This window comes from Rhea americana, unplaced genomic scaffold, assembly GCF_003343005.1.
Source record: "Rhea americana isolate MKP2758 unplaced genomic scaffold, rheAme1 scaffold_66, whole genome shotgun sequence".
NCBI classification, from domain to species: Eukaryota; Metazoa; Chordata; class Aves; order Rheiformes; family Rheidae; genus Rhea; species Rhea americana.
The window spans coordinates 2,868,809-2,885,226 of record NW_028186823.1 but is presented as its reverse complement, the minus strand read 5'-3'; the positions used below and the strand labels follow the sequence as shown (position 1 = coordinate 2,885,226).

Sequence of the window (16,418 nt, the reverse complement as noted above, 5' to 3'; positions counted from 1 at the left end):
GACAACATAAGTTGTATTAATCTCCTTRGAGCTTTGAGTTCCAAATGTTGTTCTGTGACTTCTTTGAAGCAGATGTATAACAAATGATATTCTTTCCACTCCAGAGCAGACGTTCAATAAATTTGAATGTTAGGAAAACAGCATTACTCCCTGGACTGTCTACAGTATCGGGCTTCTAATCAAATTATTTATTATATGAAAGCAGAAAAGAAGGAATGATGTGCTGTGTTGTRGCCAAACTTCTCTAGTTGAAATTAGCAGGAAAATCCCCCTGTAGGAGTTTGACATAAAGCACTGGCACAGCAAAAGTACTTTTTCCAGTGTCGCTTTCTGTTGCTTTTATAATTCTTATCTTGTCGTAAAATGGGGGCTTGACTGTAGTGGCATATCTGTCATGTTTCTTGGAGGCCTGGATGAGGATAAATCAGTCTATATTGGCACTTTTAAACAGTAAAATACAAGAATTTTAGTTCTTCATTCAAATTGATAGAAAGTAGTGGAATTTTTTTCATGTGTATGTTCATATGTAGGACAAATTATTGCTAAGTTTCTTAGAATTTGTATGTTAAAGCAGGCTATTCCATACTGAAGGGTGTTCAACAAAAGCACTTTAGCAGTTGTGCTTCATCCTGCATTTCAGTTATGTTAACCAAAATAAGCATGCTTATTTGTAGGGGGTGGGGGCAAAAGCATTAACTCTTGACTGATGATGGTAGCAGCATATGGGGGATCTGTTTAGCTGTGGTACAAACATCTTTTATGGTTTTRAAAAAGAAGGCTGGAACAATTGCATTTCTTCTGCCTTCACAGCAATAATAAATCAGTCCAATTGCAATGGACTGCTGCCATTAAATTAATAAATAGAAGGGAGAAATGGGAGATTCTCACAGTGATTTCAAAATAGAAGGAATATTTTTCTTCTATTCCTATCTGGAGCGTACAGAGTTAGGAGAGACCAGTACTGTTACCATTGTCWTGGTAGATGATTTGTATAATAAGGAACTCAAATGCTTCAGTACTCTTGGAAATATATGTGCCTCATCATCATCTTACCTAGATTTGTTTTAGTAGTTATTTTCAGTTAATTGATAATCCTTTGAAGATCTTGAGTCATATTTAATAGCAGTTACTGTGTCTATGGAAAATGGTACAGGAAAATATTGACAGCATGATAGGGTCTGCCATATCTCACTATCACTTTGATGTATGGATCTGGCAAAACAGCTTACTCACTTTGAATGAGTGTTGTTGTAGTATTATGCCTATTAAAGTAAATACTGAGAATAAAAACTAAAATGGCAAATTTATGCACCTAATAAAAATTTAAATAACTTCTGTGCAAATCAACTATATCCAATAAAAGTAGCATTAGAGGAATTGAAGCTCCTGCTCTGTGGAATAAAAATCAACTTACACAAAAATGTTACCTTTTCCAAAGGAAAAGCAAATGAAATCTGAAATTGCCAACGTAGTTAATGCAAAAAAAAAAATCAAACTTTTTGATACATGCAATAAAAAGCCTTGAAAGTAGGAAATCTGTAAATATTCTGAAGAATTTATGGTGTTGAGTAATATTTCTAATGCTTGGTAGAGACTTGCACTGCCAGATCTAGAGCAACTCTTATCTGATCACARGTGAAAAGCCAAAGGCAGTAGTGAAAGCAGAACTTGTCGCTTGGTGCAGTGCTTCTGAACTTTGGAGCTCGCTGGTCATCGGAACAGAGCTTGTTTTACAAAGTTTGTTTTACCTGAATTATTAATTGAGATTGATTATTTTAAAGGGTTTGCTGTTTAAAGAGTTTATTTCAAACTTACAATGTGAACCATAAYGTATCATACCTTTCAGCAGGTTTTACTGGTATGAGGGCTGCCGTCAAGCGTTGCGAGGCTGAACAGACACATTAACGAATGAGTTTGTCCTTTAGATTACATTAGAAGACTTTGTAGTAGGTACTTCCTTCTTCCCCTTCYCCTGCTCTTCCAATAAATGCGTGTAGACATGGATTTAAATCTGACATTTAAAACTTACAGAACAACCCTTTATTTTAAGCATATGTATGTTTTGAAGAAATAAAGTGATCGCCTTAACTTTTCACGGTCGCTGTACTGATTTCTTTGGTGTTATTGCTGCCCTAAGCTGTTCCCATCAGAGGATCTTTTTACCTCTTTGCCAGCCAACTAAATTTCAGCATGTATTGATGTTTGGCCTTAAAGCAAGCCCAGAATCAGATACAAAAGCATTTCTGTGGTTCCCTATTAAAAAGTCATCCTATTGCCTATGGCTCTCCTAAAACCCTATTCGAATCATGGAGACTGAGCCCTTTGCTCTTTTAGTGTTAGAAGTTTGTCTGTTCCCTCAAATCTTTTAATGTTTCATTTTTTCATAGAATAAAATCCTTTAAGCAATCTGCTAATTATGTCTCCTCTACTGAGAGCACAAACATAGTACATTTTTCCAAATGGTGTTTTGTAGCGGATATTGAGTTGGGTTCACTTCTTCTCTAATTTCTTTCGAGTCCCTGAGAGTATTAATAGTCCACRGAAAAAAACTAACTTGGGCTGCGGTGTAGGCTGCATCATTGCAAACTGTTGCTTCATTTGGCTACTTTCCATAAGAATGTACTGTTATTTTATATTGAAGGCACCAAAATACTTASTAACAGGAGTTCTTCAGAATGTTTTTCTCTGTTCCACTTGCTTTCTTCCTCTGCTTTTTTAGATTCATATGCTGGCATACTATGCTGGTAGCGGAGAAGAAGCCTCTACCAGTAGCTGCTTTTGCACTCTTRCATACCTTCTGTTTGGTACGTGGAGGTATATGATTTTACAGGGACCAAACTAACATTGCTGACAAAAAATCTATGGCCTGCGTATGCAAAACGGGGAGAGTGCAGTCAAGGCYGCCACTTTTCATAGAACCAGTCACCCAAGGGAGGAGGCACTTCTCTGTTAGTGACAGCGGCTGCTCTTTCCCTCGTCTTGTCATTGTGAGAGGATTTCCTCTCATTCGGATACGAGGTCTGCAGATGCGCAGTCTCTAATCTGCATCCCGAAAGAATTCTTTCAATATTACTGGATCTCTTTCTATTACGGCCTCAGGCTGTCTAACACTGCATCTCCCAGGGTGTCTCAGTTTTTTTCCACCTTTTTCTCTGTGTGGACCCACTCAAGTTCCCTTGTTCTTCTTTGAGTTCTTCTGAAGACCAGAACAACAGGGGGCCATTCTGTGATATATTTTCATATTCCACAAGGAAACTAAACTAGCATTTTTTGAAAAAAAAAAAGGGGGGGGGGTTGATCCCTTAGTGTATACAAGAGAGGTTTTCTTTTTCTTTTCTTTTCTTTTTTTTTTCTTTTTTCTTTTTTTTTTTGAGTCTGATAGACATTTGAATTTTTTGGAGTACATTGTAAAGCAGGAATGTAGATCTATGTCACATAGGTAGTCATCTGGCAAATGATGAGTCTGGTACCTAAGAGAAAGCATTGAAGTCTAGGGTGGGAAGAGCGGTCCAAATGGCATACATGGCTTTGAGGTGTAAAAGAAAATATAATCTCTTCAACGGTAAGCACAAATGTTTACTTATAACTAGCTTTTGTGTTCTCAGCAAAGAGATGTGGACAGTTACCATTCTTAATCTAAATGAGCTGTCACTTTGACGAGCTGGGTATTCAGGGGGTGCTGTTTCTACTAGGTGAGTACCTCTAGCTGTATTTTGAAACAAAACTGATTTCAGACTTTGTGTATAGTTTAACCGGTCTATAGCCAATCATTGCCATCAATCCTATTTAGCAGTCCTCGAGAACTTTAAATGAAAGAAAAAAAGGAAAAATTTTGAAATAGTGACAAAACTATTCCTCTTATAGTTTCTCTACCTGTTTACAAACATGCAAGGTCCTTTTTTATTATTTACTACTCCTTTGTGAAGTTGTTCTCCAGGATATCACCTAAGTTTATTACTATATTATTTGTAATTTCCTTACCAAGTTTTAATCTATAGAAGAAATTGTTTGGGTTTGTGTGTTAGGGTTTGTTTGTGAGGGCCAAACCCCAGAGGAGATGACTCTTGTGAAATTAAAGTTTTCCTTGTTACTTCCTGTCAGTGATAGAAAGGAAGATCTGTTTCTGCCTACACAGTTGTAAAAAAGCTGACAGCCTTTGGTAACTGAAGCTAGGGACATTGCAATTTGGAGAGGAAATTAGTGGTGGGCAGGGGAAAAGAGCGGGGGAGGAWGGGAGGGGGGAAAAAAAAGAACATTTACTTTGCTTTTCTTTCCTTAATGAGACTAGAATGAAAATGCACAGTATATGAGGAGCTTCTAAGTGTTCTGAACTGATGTCTGCCAAAGGCAAAAATAGGAAACATCTTGAATTTTCTTATATTTAGCACTTGAAAATACTAGTATAGTATAGCTTTGTTATCCTAACCTTCTTGTAAAATTGCTAATGGCTTTGCATCATGCTTGGTTTTGATTGTTGTGTCTTCAGGTTTTCATATGGGCCAAATGGGAATACAATAGTCTAGATTTAAAGATAAGCTGACTATGTTCAGTTCATGATTCTCTATCTTTACTGCTTTAAGTGAGCTTTTGGTGACTGAAGAAGGGGAATTTCTTAGCAATGTTTAGATCATTGGCTTTTTGTGGGGGTAATGGAGGGACTATGTAATTCATGCATTATAATTTATTTGATTAGGTTCAGGCTTGATGGTCTGAAACTTAATCTGTATTTGTAATAACTACTAAGACTTTTTCATTTCTCTGCTTAGGGAATTAACAGAAAATTAGAATAAATGATAATTGGAAATACCCATTACTATTGTATTCACCAAATCTAAAACAGAATTATGAAATATCTAAATATAATTAATCTTTCTATAAAATGCAGGAGGAGGACATGGAAAAGGTAAGTTGTTCTGTGTTTTTTGAGGAATAAAAGTGAGTACTGGGGCAGACACTTCGGAGCACCTCACATGCATTTTAGTTTTTCACTAATATTCTGATCATGTTTCCAAAGGAGAGGCAATATTCTCCAGCTTTTCCTGTCTTTATCAAGAGAATGCAAGGCACTGGGAAGTGCTACAGGGCTGCTGTCTCTTCTCCCTATAGCTTACGAATCTTTTTTCCTCAACCTATTTCTAGAACGATAGGGGCACCTTAGATTTAGGGTAGTCTGATTCAAAACAGATACGTGGATGTACAGACYAACGTAAGCTATAAAGAGAAAGGACCATATACTGAAAAGCAGAAATATCATACACTATCAGAAAGAAGGAAGAGAAAATGAGGACTTTGATCACTTGTTAAGGCACTAATAGATATCAAAACTTGAATTAACAAGAACTCCTCAGGCACCTAAGGTTGCTAATCTGTTTATTACTGAAGAATTTTATTTTCCATGTTACAGAAAAATAATACAATACTGAATTAAACCTGCAGGGGTTCTGAATCAAATTTCTGATGACTTGACATGGTTGTTATTATCAGGCCATCCTATAAAATCCARCTGAACATCATTAATAAGTTTACAAAGTAGGTGGAAATATTTTTAAGTGATGTCTTTATTTGAAAGCAAAGACTACTGAAAGAAAGGTGTCTTCACTTTAAGTTTGTAGACAGAATTTGGAACCATAGATCTTGATAACTTGAGAAACTCAATTAATATTAAAACCCTGCTATTTGAAACTGTGCTAGCCTTTTTTCCTATTCCTTAGGGGATTTATAGCACCAAGGTCATCCTAAATTTGTCTAGTAAGAGTAAAACTACTTCACTCTTGCTTTGGGGTAGGAATATACACACGAGACCATTGGCAGAAGCCTCGGGATTATGTTTGACGCCTTTGGAAAACCATGTCCATATAACTCTCATTAGCACATCTTTCAGTTAAAGTTCTTACTCTAAAATGCTCTGGATAGAGGAAATTCATTATCCAGTAATGAAATCTGAATGTACTTTTCCTGGTAGCAAATGGGTATGTTTTAACACAGTCTAAATTGGCAGACTTAATGCAGTAGTTTTGGTTTTAATACGGTTGCAGAGTTCCTTTCTTACAGAAGCCTCGATAAAGAACAGCATTTGACCTGTGGGAAACTTTCACAGTACTTTTTGCTGTATTTGAACAACATCGTAATAAAGCGCCTGGTTGTAGAAATGTCAGAATTTCACAGTGACATTTAAAGAAGAGTTTCCGTTTGCTGGTTAGTTCTGGTGTTGTCTTTTCTTGATAGTGAGCTTCTTTTAAAGAGCATGCACAAAAACCGTTTTTAAGGCTTTAAGCCTTTGTTTCTGTTATCAGAAATTCATGTGAAATTTTCTGGTATTTACAGCAGAGTACTGCAAAGAGTGTTGCTGGTGAAGATGCTGCTTTCAAAATATTGGAAAATATTATATGGATGTTTAGCAGTTGAACTCTCTTTGGGAAGGTGTGTGCATAGGTGGTTGGAGTGAAGRAGGAGTGGGAGGTTCCAGACTGAAAATGTGCAGATTTTCATGTGTGCATTTTCTTCTTCTTTGTAACATAAGAAACTTTTCATTTTTTCCTAAATTCTTTTTTTTAAATCAAGAAGGAAAGACATGTTCATATAAAATTATATAAATAATAGTAAATAATATAAAAATAAATTAATATGTGATCTCTTCATGTGTAATATTTCAGCTGTCAAGAAGCTATATGTTTGCCTCTATTGGGTACACTAATTCAATTAAACTGTTTTGTGCTTTTTATTAAGAATTTTCCTGAAAGAAAGTAATTTTCAGTTTTATGTGAAAAAGATTCTGTATATTCTKCCTGTGGATTTATTCAAAGCCTTTACGTTAGGGAATGAATAACTTACATCTTTCTAGTTACCTGGATGGAATTTAAATTCTATCAAAATGCACAAATGCACAAAACCTGCCTAAAATGTTGAATAAATTTGCTAGTTTTAAATACAGATGGGTTTAGATAAACTTGCTTGTTCCTGCTGCATCTAACACAAACAGTGAATCAAATGAGGATTCCCAGTTAAGTTRTCTTTGAAGATTTTAGAACTAATAGATCTTGTCTGTAATATCTAGGTTTTTTATTTGAGGGAAAGGAAACCTAAGTTTTCATCCAACTGAAATAGGTTTCTGCCTTTATATATGTCACTGAACCTAACTGAATTAAACTAACTGATTTTAAAAACAAAACAAAAACCCCAAGACCTGCTTCTTCAGAAATGACTATTGTTCAGTGTTTTAACATGCTCTTACTTTGGGTATTTAAACAAGGAGTTCCACTAGTTTGTTCATTTGACCTTCTTAAATTTTTCAGCTTTAAACATGTTTTGCTTTAATATTTCTTCTATTTAACGCAGATCATTTTAATATACTCTAGTAATGTTAGATTTTTAACTTTAGATTGTCTAATATCAATTTGAATTGAAATGGGTTTATTTTTTAAAAAGAAAAATATTGTTTATTTTAAAAAGTGATTTAAATGAAAATCTTTTCATAAGCATGTACTGTATTTATATTTGTGGTGACTACTATAACTAGAATTCTTACCATAAAACGATACTACTTGCTTTACCCTTAAAGATAGAGATGTTAGATATGTTAAAAGGCRTGTGAAAAATTTTAGAAGATACTTGAATGTTTTTGTTATTTTTTGGAGGAGAATGGTGAGTTATGTAAAGAAATTTATGTTATTTGGGTATTTGTGAGGTTAGTGAGATATCCTTTATTAAATTATGTTTTCTTCCCCGTAGATCTTTCCAAATTGTCATTCATCATGCATTTAAAATCTTTAATTTGATATCCTGCATGAGAATCGTGGCTGCATGGAGAAGATTTAAGGCAGAAGCCGTAGGAAACATCTTCCAGAACTTTCTCCTTTTTTCCTCCTCTTTTCATACTTTGCCTTTTGTATATCAGCTCAGTTCAATATTGAATAGCTGTGATCTAAAATCTTGGTTAAATGCCTTCCCAAAAGACCTTGTCCTCAAGGGCAAATGAGGAGGCGACTGTAATCGCAGGAAGTCGCCCAGTCATTCGGTTGGGCAAACCACGGTACCGAACGCTCGAGACCAGTATTGGTGACTGGGAACCAGATAAAACTTCAATGTTTTTGCTGAGGAATCAAAATTAGGAGTACCTGACCAGACTGCATTGATTTCACTGAGATTATGCTGGTTGGTAAGGAGCTTTTGACAGGACCTTGCTCAACAGACTGATTTGAGATACTGCCCTGAGCAGAAAATGAGTCTCCYGAAAGAAGGCCAGTCTGCTTTCTTCGCTGCTTCGGGGAGGCAGGAAACCAAGAACTGGACAACGAGATTCCTCAATAATCTTGTCTTCCTTTTGAGGTGGTATTTCTGTTTCAGGAGAACTTAAAAAAAAAAAAAAAAAATCTGCAAAACTTGCTTTAGAGAAATACAAATGAAACACTTTGTTTTCCTTCCCTGTTTTTGCTGATTTTTTATATAAGCATGCTTTGAATTCACTTTTAATAGCAATTTCTGTGTTTTGACTAGGTAATACAGCACAGTTTAGTTTCTTAATTGAGGGGAAAAGCTTGCTGTATTTCTAAATAGGCAATGAAAGAAAATAGCTGGCAGCATTTGATGCCCTGTTAATTCTGGATATCTTTTTGATGACCCTTATCATACTTAAGTTTGGTTTACAGCTGTATAATCACATGGTTGACGGAAGACTAATTTCAAATGTAAAAGGATGAATATATGTTACGAAAATCAGTTCTGGCTTCTTATGAGCATGAATCTATAGAGATATATAAATATATCTATACAAGAAAATATATAGAATGTTARTTTTTCTAATTGTTATGAGAAGAGGAAAGCTAGCAGCATTACTCAACACCATTTGTTCTTGTTGTACATGTAGACCTAATGATATTAGTTACTCTAAAAGCAGTACAGGATATTTGAGAGGGACATTATCTAGTCATTTAACAGAGGAAGTAGTTTCTAGAAGGTGGATTTCTTAAGGCATTTCTCCTTTTTTTTTTTTTTTAATAGTTTAAAGGTTACTTTCTTGGGGGAAAAAATAGAAAAAATAATCTGTCTTTAACTGTTCTCATTTTTTATAATAAGTTGTTGGAGGTTCCCTAAGTAATTATTTGTAGGAGTTTTATTGACTTATGAATTGAGGAATTTCTGCTTTGGAAACTAAATTTAGCGTGGCTATAATGATTTCAAAGCCAAATCTATAGTCTGTCAGACAGTTTTTTCTGTATTGTAGCTTTTTATGCAAGGCCCTTGTTTAGCTTGTTTGTTCTTTGATGTCAATTTAATGTACAAGTAAGCCACAGAAAGTATTTTTGTCCATGATTTTTTTGTATTAAAATCGGGAAAGTCATTAAAAAGAAAAAAGTTACAAGAATTCAGATGACTAGTTTTACTTGCCAAATATTTTTCAGGATTTGGCTTTGGATATTGCCTGGCTGATTCTTCTAATAAGATGCAAGAATGGAAAAGTCGGTGTTTGTGGTATCAGACAAACTAACAGTTCCTTTAGAAAAGAAATGCAACTGTATTTAGTCTGTTTAAAGATCTATAAAAGTCTATTTAAAGTCTATAAAGATATTTAAAGATGTTCCCAGATAAGATATAATAAAATACAGGCAATGATCTTGTGCAGGCTAGACAATTTGACTACAAAGATTTTCAGTGCTTAATACATGTTATTCTTGAATAGAACTTAATAAAATAAAYGTATTGATTAGCCTGGGCATTGTACAGCCACATCAGTGATTCTGTTCTTTCACCTCAGTGGAGGAGCAAAAGCAGTTAAAATACATGATGTGATAACTCATCCCTGCCAGGGAGGAATACTAACTTGCAGGAACATGAAAAGACTGAGTAAGTGAGTCTTACTAAAATTAAGAAAATATATCTGCTTTGTAAAAGGGGCTTCTATCTAGCAAAGATGCTAAGTAATATAAACCATAATTAGAAAATGGAATCTAAATCTGTAGAAAGGGATATATTTACTACTAGTATGCATGTGTTACGTATGCATTTGAATGCATATTCTCTTTCTTGTTACTGTCTCCTTAGAGCACTGCTGCAAGTGRAATGAGTGAATATACACTTTATGATGTTGCCTTTCTGGATGCATRTGCTTTCTTTTGTGTCCATTTGAAGCCTCATAGTGTAAATAGTCCCTCACACTGGTACTATCAAYGTTTTTCTGTTGACAGCAGCAGTGTCCAGCTTTCCTTCAGGGCTGTAAGGTAATGAGATGCATTATTCTTGTAAACATACATAAACTGTGTAGCAGTTTAAAGTTAACTAGAATTATGGTGAGATGTGGTTGGGTTTTTTTGTTGTTTTWTGTTTCGTGACTTGAGCTTGGTCTAAATCTAGTGGTTAAGTCAGTCCAAGGCAAAATAAAACCTACGCTTTAAGATGARCATGTACTCTATTTAAATCCTTGGGTTACATGGCCAAGTGTTGATAGAAGATTGTGCTTTTAAAAAAGTTTGTCTTGTGTGAGTGCTTTCTGAAATGAACAGAAATTCAGTCTGTGAATGTCAAAACTGCAGGAGTCTGATGTCTTGTGGCTTTGTGTCCAGTGGTTGATTGCTGCCTTGGTGTGTAGGAAAGTTTCAGTTCCAGSAAGAGTTTCTCCAATGCTGAAACATTTCTAAAGCATGTTTCCTGTGTGGGTTCTCTGACGTGAACTCCTGCTGCAGTTATCTGTGTTGAAAGGACTCTTGCAGAGGTGATTAAAGAAGCTCAGAAATTCTGGTATGGAAAATGAGAAGTGTGTATGAAAAAGCTTGAAGACAAATAGGCAATATGATTGTATAAATTTGTTTTTCATCTGAAACTGGGCTAAAAAGATGGGCAAGAAAAAAAGCTCTTTTTTAAGCGTGCTGCATTAAAGGCTTTTATTAAGAACAGCATATGCTTTTTAAAGATTTTCTGGCACATAGCACAATATAATTTAGTATGAAGGCCTGCTGAGTCTTCTCAGGCTCTGTCTTTTTTTCATCCACTCAATAGCTTTTGAATTAGTTGGCTAATTTTAACCAAATTTGACAGAGGAGGAAAAAGTTTTAAAGATAATTAAATGTTTCTACCCTAGCCAMAAATTTTCATAAAAACCATAGGTCGGTGGCTTTTTCTGAGTGTTTTCACTGAAGGCAGAAGGAGGAGGAATCCTTMTGGTTTGAGCAGCAGAAAGCTGGATAGTTGGCGCATCTCTACTGTGTGGCYTGTCCGTGTAGCTTTGGGCAAGCTGCTAGCCAGCAAGGCAGGAGTTAGGTAAGGGTACGGACACTAGCAGTAGTAAGCATTGTGTTAAAGGGGTTATTGGAAGGACCTTCCTGCATTTGCAGAGTTTTAAGAGAAGGGAGCTGAAGAAATTTTCTGTAGGAGCTTAAGGAACGTGAGSGAAGGTGGGAAGTGTTGTGGGGTGGAAATATGAGCTAGAGAACAGAGATGTCCTGGAGAACATTGCGGGACCTGCAGATATTCGCACTTAGTCACTAACAGGACATAACAGGACTAACAGGACATAAAAGGGTGCAGAGCTGGGGTTTTCACAGTGGGGACCTAGGAGACCGGAAGCAAATTTATAGGAAACAGGCTTTCCTTAGTTGTGCTGCTCAAAATAACCATCTATTCTTTAAAGTTGCAACTTAAGAGGAAAGGAAGAGGGTACTAAGTGGTGTGGGAAGCACATTTCCGAGTCTTCCTAGAAATAAACTCAGGGCCAGGGGATTTGTTTGGCTCCAGAGAAAAGAAAGAGTTGAAAAGAAAGATCTCTTCTGTGCATGATTCTCCTAAAATGATGCTAACCAAATYTTTTATCTTGGCAGTATATGCATCTGTAAATTAAACCTGCTCAGATTAYTTGGCAGCTTGTTTGAGGGAAGTAAAATGAACTAGTTTAGTATGTGTCAATTGTAGATGTGTCAAATGTAGTCAATTGCATGTGAGGCAATGTTATTTCTTACTAGACACCATAATGTGAAATAGGTTTTCTTTTGCTTTGTGATTTATCTACTTCCACTCTTTCCCCTCCCCTCACTTGAAAGCTAATCCACTGCTTTGGATTTCTCTTCACAACGATTAGTTGCATTACAAGGGATTATGGCTTCAGTTGAGCTGTAACCAAYGAGTGTCTAGAATATGAAAATGTAGTTGGTAGCTGTATTTTAATGAAAACATATGTTATCTTAACATATATTAATGAAATGAGGACAATAAAAATGCCAAATTTATGACTRCAATCACAAGTATATTTGTCTCTTCCAAGTGTGACTCCTGAAGTACTGAAATGTTTTGCTTTCTAGGAAATTCTAATGTGGATTTCACTCTTATCAGGACATAAGAATAGGGATATTCTTACAAATACATAATAAAGGTACATTTTTATTAGTAGCAAGTAATTGCAATGTTTACTGTTCCAGGATATTACTCATATAGATTGTATTCTATTTTTTCCCTCCCCCCACCAGGGAGTTTCATTGTCACAGAGGCAGAGGGCGTTTATAATTGTCCTAGCTTTTATTCTTACTTGGCTATGACCAGCCATCCTCCTAAATAATATTTTTAGACTCTTTTCCTACGGAAATGAGGCTTATACAGTCATGCTGTTTCTGTCAGCTGTCGTTGTCCATCCATCTGTCTACCCTCGATAACTTGGCCAGTTTTAACCAAACTTGACTGACTAGTGAAGATAAATTAACTATTTTTCTCTAGCTCGGTGTTTGGGAGGGTCATCATTGGCCTCCCYTCTGAAGGGAAAGGCAGGGCAGCCCCGGCTCTTACCAGGTGTGGGGTCGCCAGGCAGCAGCGAGCCAGACCYGGCTTGGCTGCAAGGGCAGCTCCTCTGAAGGCACTTTGGTGATTGCAATGGGGAGCCAAAGGTATGAGAGAAACCTGGGGACACCAAGGCAGTCATATGGTAAGAGGGGCTATAACTGAGGATACTGCGGGAGATGGGGAGGCAGAGGAGGAAGACGAGCCAGAAGGAGCAAAACAGGAGCAGATTTCCTTACTTCTGCTCAAAGAACAAATTGTTTCCTCTTCTGTCATAGAAACACTTACGAATGCTGCAACCTCGTAGAAAAATGAGCATTTGATGATGATGTCCATGCCCTTCACTGTGTGCAACATGCAAATGGGTCTCTGAATTTAGTCACCTTCGTCAAACGGTTTAGAAACCATCTTTGGTGCATGTCACTGCTATTTCAAAAGGCAAATCACTAGTTTGCTATCATGCTTAAAAGTCTGGTTCAATGAAGTATTTTAGCTCAGACTGAGAAAGATCTGCAATTGTTTACCAGCAAAGAAAAACAGTGAGGCTTCTGAATTTTTCCAACTTTGTTATGGTTTGCTTTGAATGAAAGGGATGGAAAGGAGTGTTTAAAACATGTYAGGCATGGCATTGGAAGGTTTATGAGAAAAGATACAGTTTATTAGACTCCCAGGGGGAAAAAAAAAATCTTAGATGATAAACTTTGGCTAGATGCCCAGCCACCTTTATCAGACTTTAGAAGCTTTTTCAAACTTCTTTTCAACTATTGTGTCAACAAATGTTTCTGTAGATACTTTTGTTTATGGCATTCTCTTCTCACAGTTCATCCCTGTTCTTCATAATTATCTCTGTGTTCTGGTTTTTAACTACTTGTCTTCTGGTCAGCCACTGCATCATCATCTGCTGTTTTTTTGGTTTTATTCATTCTTCTAYGGTAGAACAGCAGTTTCAAGAAGTGGTGTTGCGTATCTCCCCTACAAAGTATGTCAATTTTAATTTGGAAGGTTTAATGTTAGTGTRGGGCTTTATGTAGAGTGAATCTGTGCTTTGAGATACAGTTGTTTTGGTTTTACGTGAAGTAATAGCAAGTAATTCCCTACGTTTTTCTAACAAAAGACCTTGCTTTTGTTTATTTTAACCTAATTCAGTGTTCCTTATTTCAGCTCTTATCCATCTAGTCTTTTGAAAATGATCTTTAAATTGATGAAAAAAATACGATCTTGGCAGAGATCAGACAGCTTCCTATTGGAGCTTGCTTAGAGTTAAAGTACTGTTTTTCCTGGATTACCTCCCCTAGTACAATAAGCTGGTCTCAGTCATTTTGCCTGAAAGCACAGCCRCTGATTCTCAGCTGAAATGATGAGTTTAGAGCTAGATTGGCTGGGTGTCAGCAAGCTCTAACAGGAGGCAGATTACCTGGGAAGATCAGAAAACATTTTAGGGTCATAGGAATTTGCTGAGGTGCAAACACCTCAGTCTTTGAGGTGTTAAGACTGTATTTGTTAATGTCTTTAACTCTTCGGATATCATTGTTGATGGTCAGATTGCATCATTYGTGTATGCTGTTTAGCTAAACCTGTGAAATATGCCCATAGTTTCAACTGCACTAAATAAATATCTTTGCTGAATATACTAATTATATAAAGATGTATGTATATGTAAAAAAGAAAAAAATTTTTTTGCACRTTTCAGCAGTGAAGTGGCCAGGTTAAATTCTCATAAGTAGTTAAAAATGAAATCGCGTTTGTGTTCTGATGAGACTATTTAAAGAAACAAAAACAAAATCTTTCCTGTTTTAAATTCAGTTTGCCATATCTTATATTTACACAGTTTTGTCTCAAGTGAATTTCTCTCCTGTCACCAAGGATCTTGAACATGGAGAAAAGTACAAAAGCTCTGACTTTTATATTGTTTTTCTTAATTCTGTCCAATACGTGTTTTGAGTTAGTGTATGATTTGTGCAATATTGAGATTTCTTTTTCAGTATCTTCAAAACTTTATTACTGAATTTCAGAAGACAAGGATACTTGTTCACTTTATTTGTCTGTTTGTATATATATATGCTTAAGCACTCCTTGCTACAGAAGTCTGAAAAGTACATCAAAAAAAATGTGTATTTTCTTCTGTACATAGAGAAACCACATAAATGCATGCTTAAAAAGAAAGCTTATTCCATTAATAGTATTTGTTTCTTGTGTATATTGTATTTAATGCTACTGCTGAGGCCATAACAGTACTACAAAATTTACAGATTATAGGAGAATGTATAGAGATAGTCTTCCTCATTGTGAAGTTTGTTTTTACAGTATTTGACTAAACTTACACAAAAGAYGTACAGATTTCACAAGGAGGCCTGTCAGTTGTAACTAGTTACAGCTGTAGCTGCCTGRGGACTGAAATATAAAATGGAGAGTCGAATGCAATCTGTAGGGAAGGTGAACCTTTCTCACTGTGCTAACTTTTTTGTAGATTTTTTTCCTGTTTTTTGTTTGGGTTTTTTTTGCTCCAGTCCAGTTATAGTTATTACTGAAATTAAATGAGAAATCAGTTGACTGGATTTTTAGGGGGCATGACATGCAGCTGTGCTGTTCTTGGTGGGATTGTTTTTATTGTAAAGAAACCACTATTTTTAACTGTGTGTTAAAATTCCAGCACTACTGGGGAGTGAGAGAGGCATTATAATACAAATTAAAACTTATCTAATGGTGCCTATACTAAATGTTAAAAGATAAATCTGTTAAGAGTGTTGGCATTTCCTGGGTGTCTGTAGTATGATAGATGTAATCTCCATCTAACATTTTTGTTGAAGTGGCAGAAGAGTATGTCACTAAGTTCAGCATTTGCAATATGGAAGAAAAAAAAACATTGAGTGATCACTTCACATTTATGTCTTTATTTAACAGGTTTGGGAAAAACAAAAAGAAAGACGAGTGCGCGAGATGCCTCACCTACTCCTAGCACAGATGCTGAATACCCATCCAATGGTAGCAGTGCGGACCGGATTTATGATCTTAACATTCCAGCCTACGTTAAGTTTGCCTATGTTGCAGAGAGAGAGGATGAACTGTCCCTAGTTAAGGGATCCCGGGTCATTGTCATGGAGAAATGCAGCGATGGCTGGTGGAGAGGTAGCTACAATGGACAAATTGGCTGGTTTCCTTCGAACTATGTGGTAGAGGAAGTTGAGGAAGCAACTGCAGATTCCCCAAGCTTTCTAAGTTTAAGGAAAGGCGCTTCTATGAGTAATGGCCAGGGCACCAAAATACTTCATATTGTTCAGACACTGTATCCATTCAGCTCCGTCACAGAAGAAGAGCTCAATTTTGAAAAAGGGGAAATAATGGAAGTCATTGAAAAGCCGGAAAATGACCCAGAGTGGTGGAAATGTAAAAACGCCAGAGGGCAAATTGGTCTTGTTCCTAAAAACTATGTAGTAATCGTAAGCGATGGTCCTACCATTAACACTTCCCATCCACCTCAGATAAGCTACACAGGGCCATCTTCTACAGGACGGTTTGCTGGAAGAGAGTGGTATTATGGGAATGTTACCCGACATCAAGCAGAATGTGCCCTAAATGAAAGGGGAGTGGAAGGAGACTTCCTTGTTAGAGATAGTGAATCTTCGGTAAGTGATATTCAATGCTTCAATTTTTATAGTATGTGATTC

At 36.3% G+C, this 16,418-nt stretch overlaps 1 protein-coding gene across 2 annotated transcripts in view; it reads left to right on the top strand.

The window, feature by feature from the left end:
- The window catches only part of NCK2 (NCK adaptor protein 2), a 92,028-nt gene that overhangs the window by 64,236 nt on the left and 11,374 nt on the right, over positions 1 to 16,418 (top strand). For both annotated transcript variants that reach the window (XM_085320871.1, XM_085320872.1), the window contains one exon: positions 15,655 to 16,376. In XM_085320871.1, the coding sequence (XP_085176997.1) occupies positions 15,655 to 16,376 (722 nt within the window). The remainder of the gene's footprint in view (positions 1 to 15,654; positions 16,377 to 16,418) is intronic.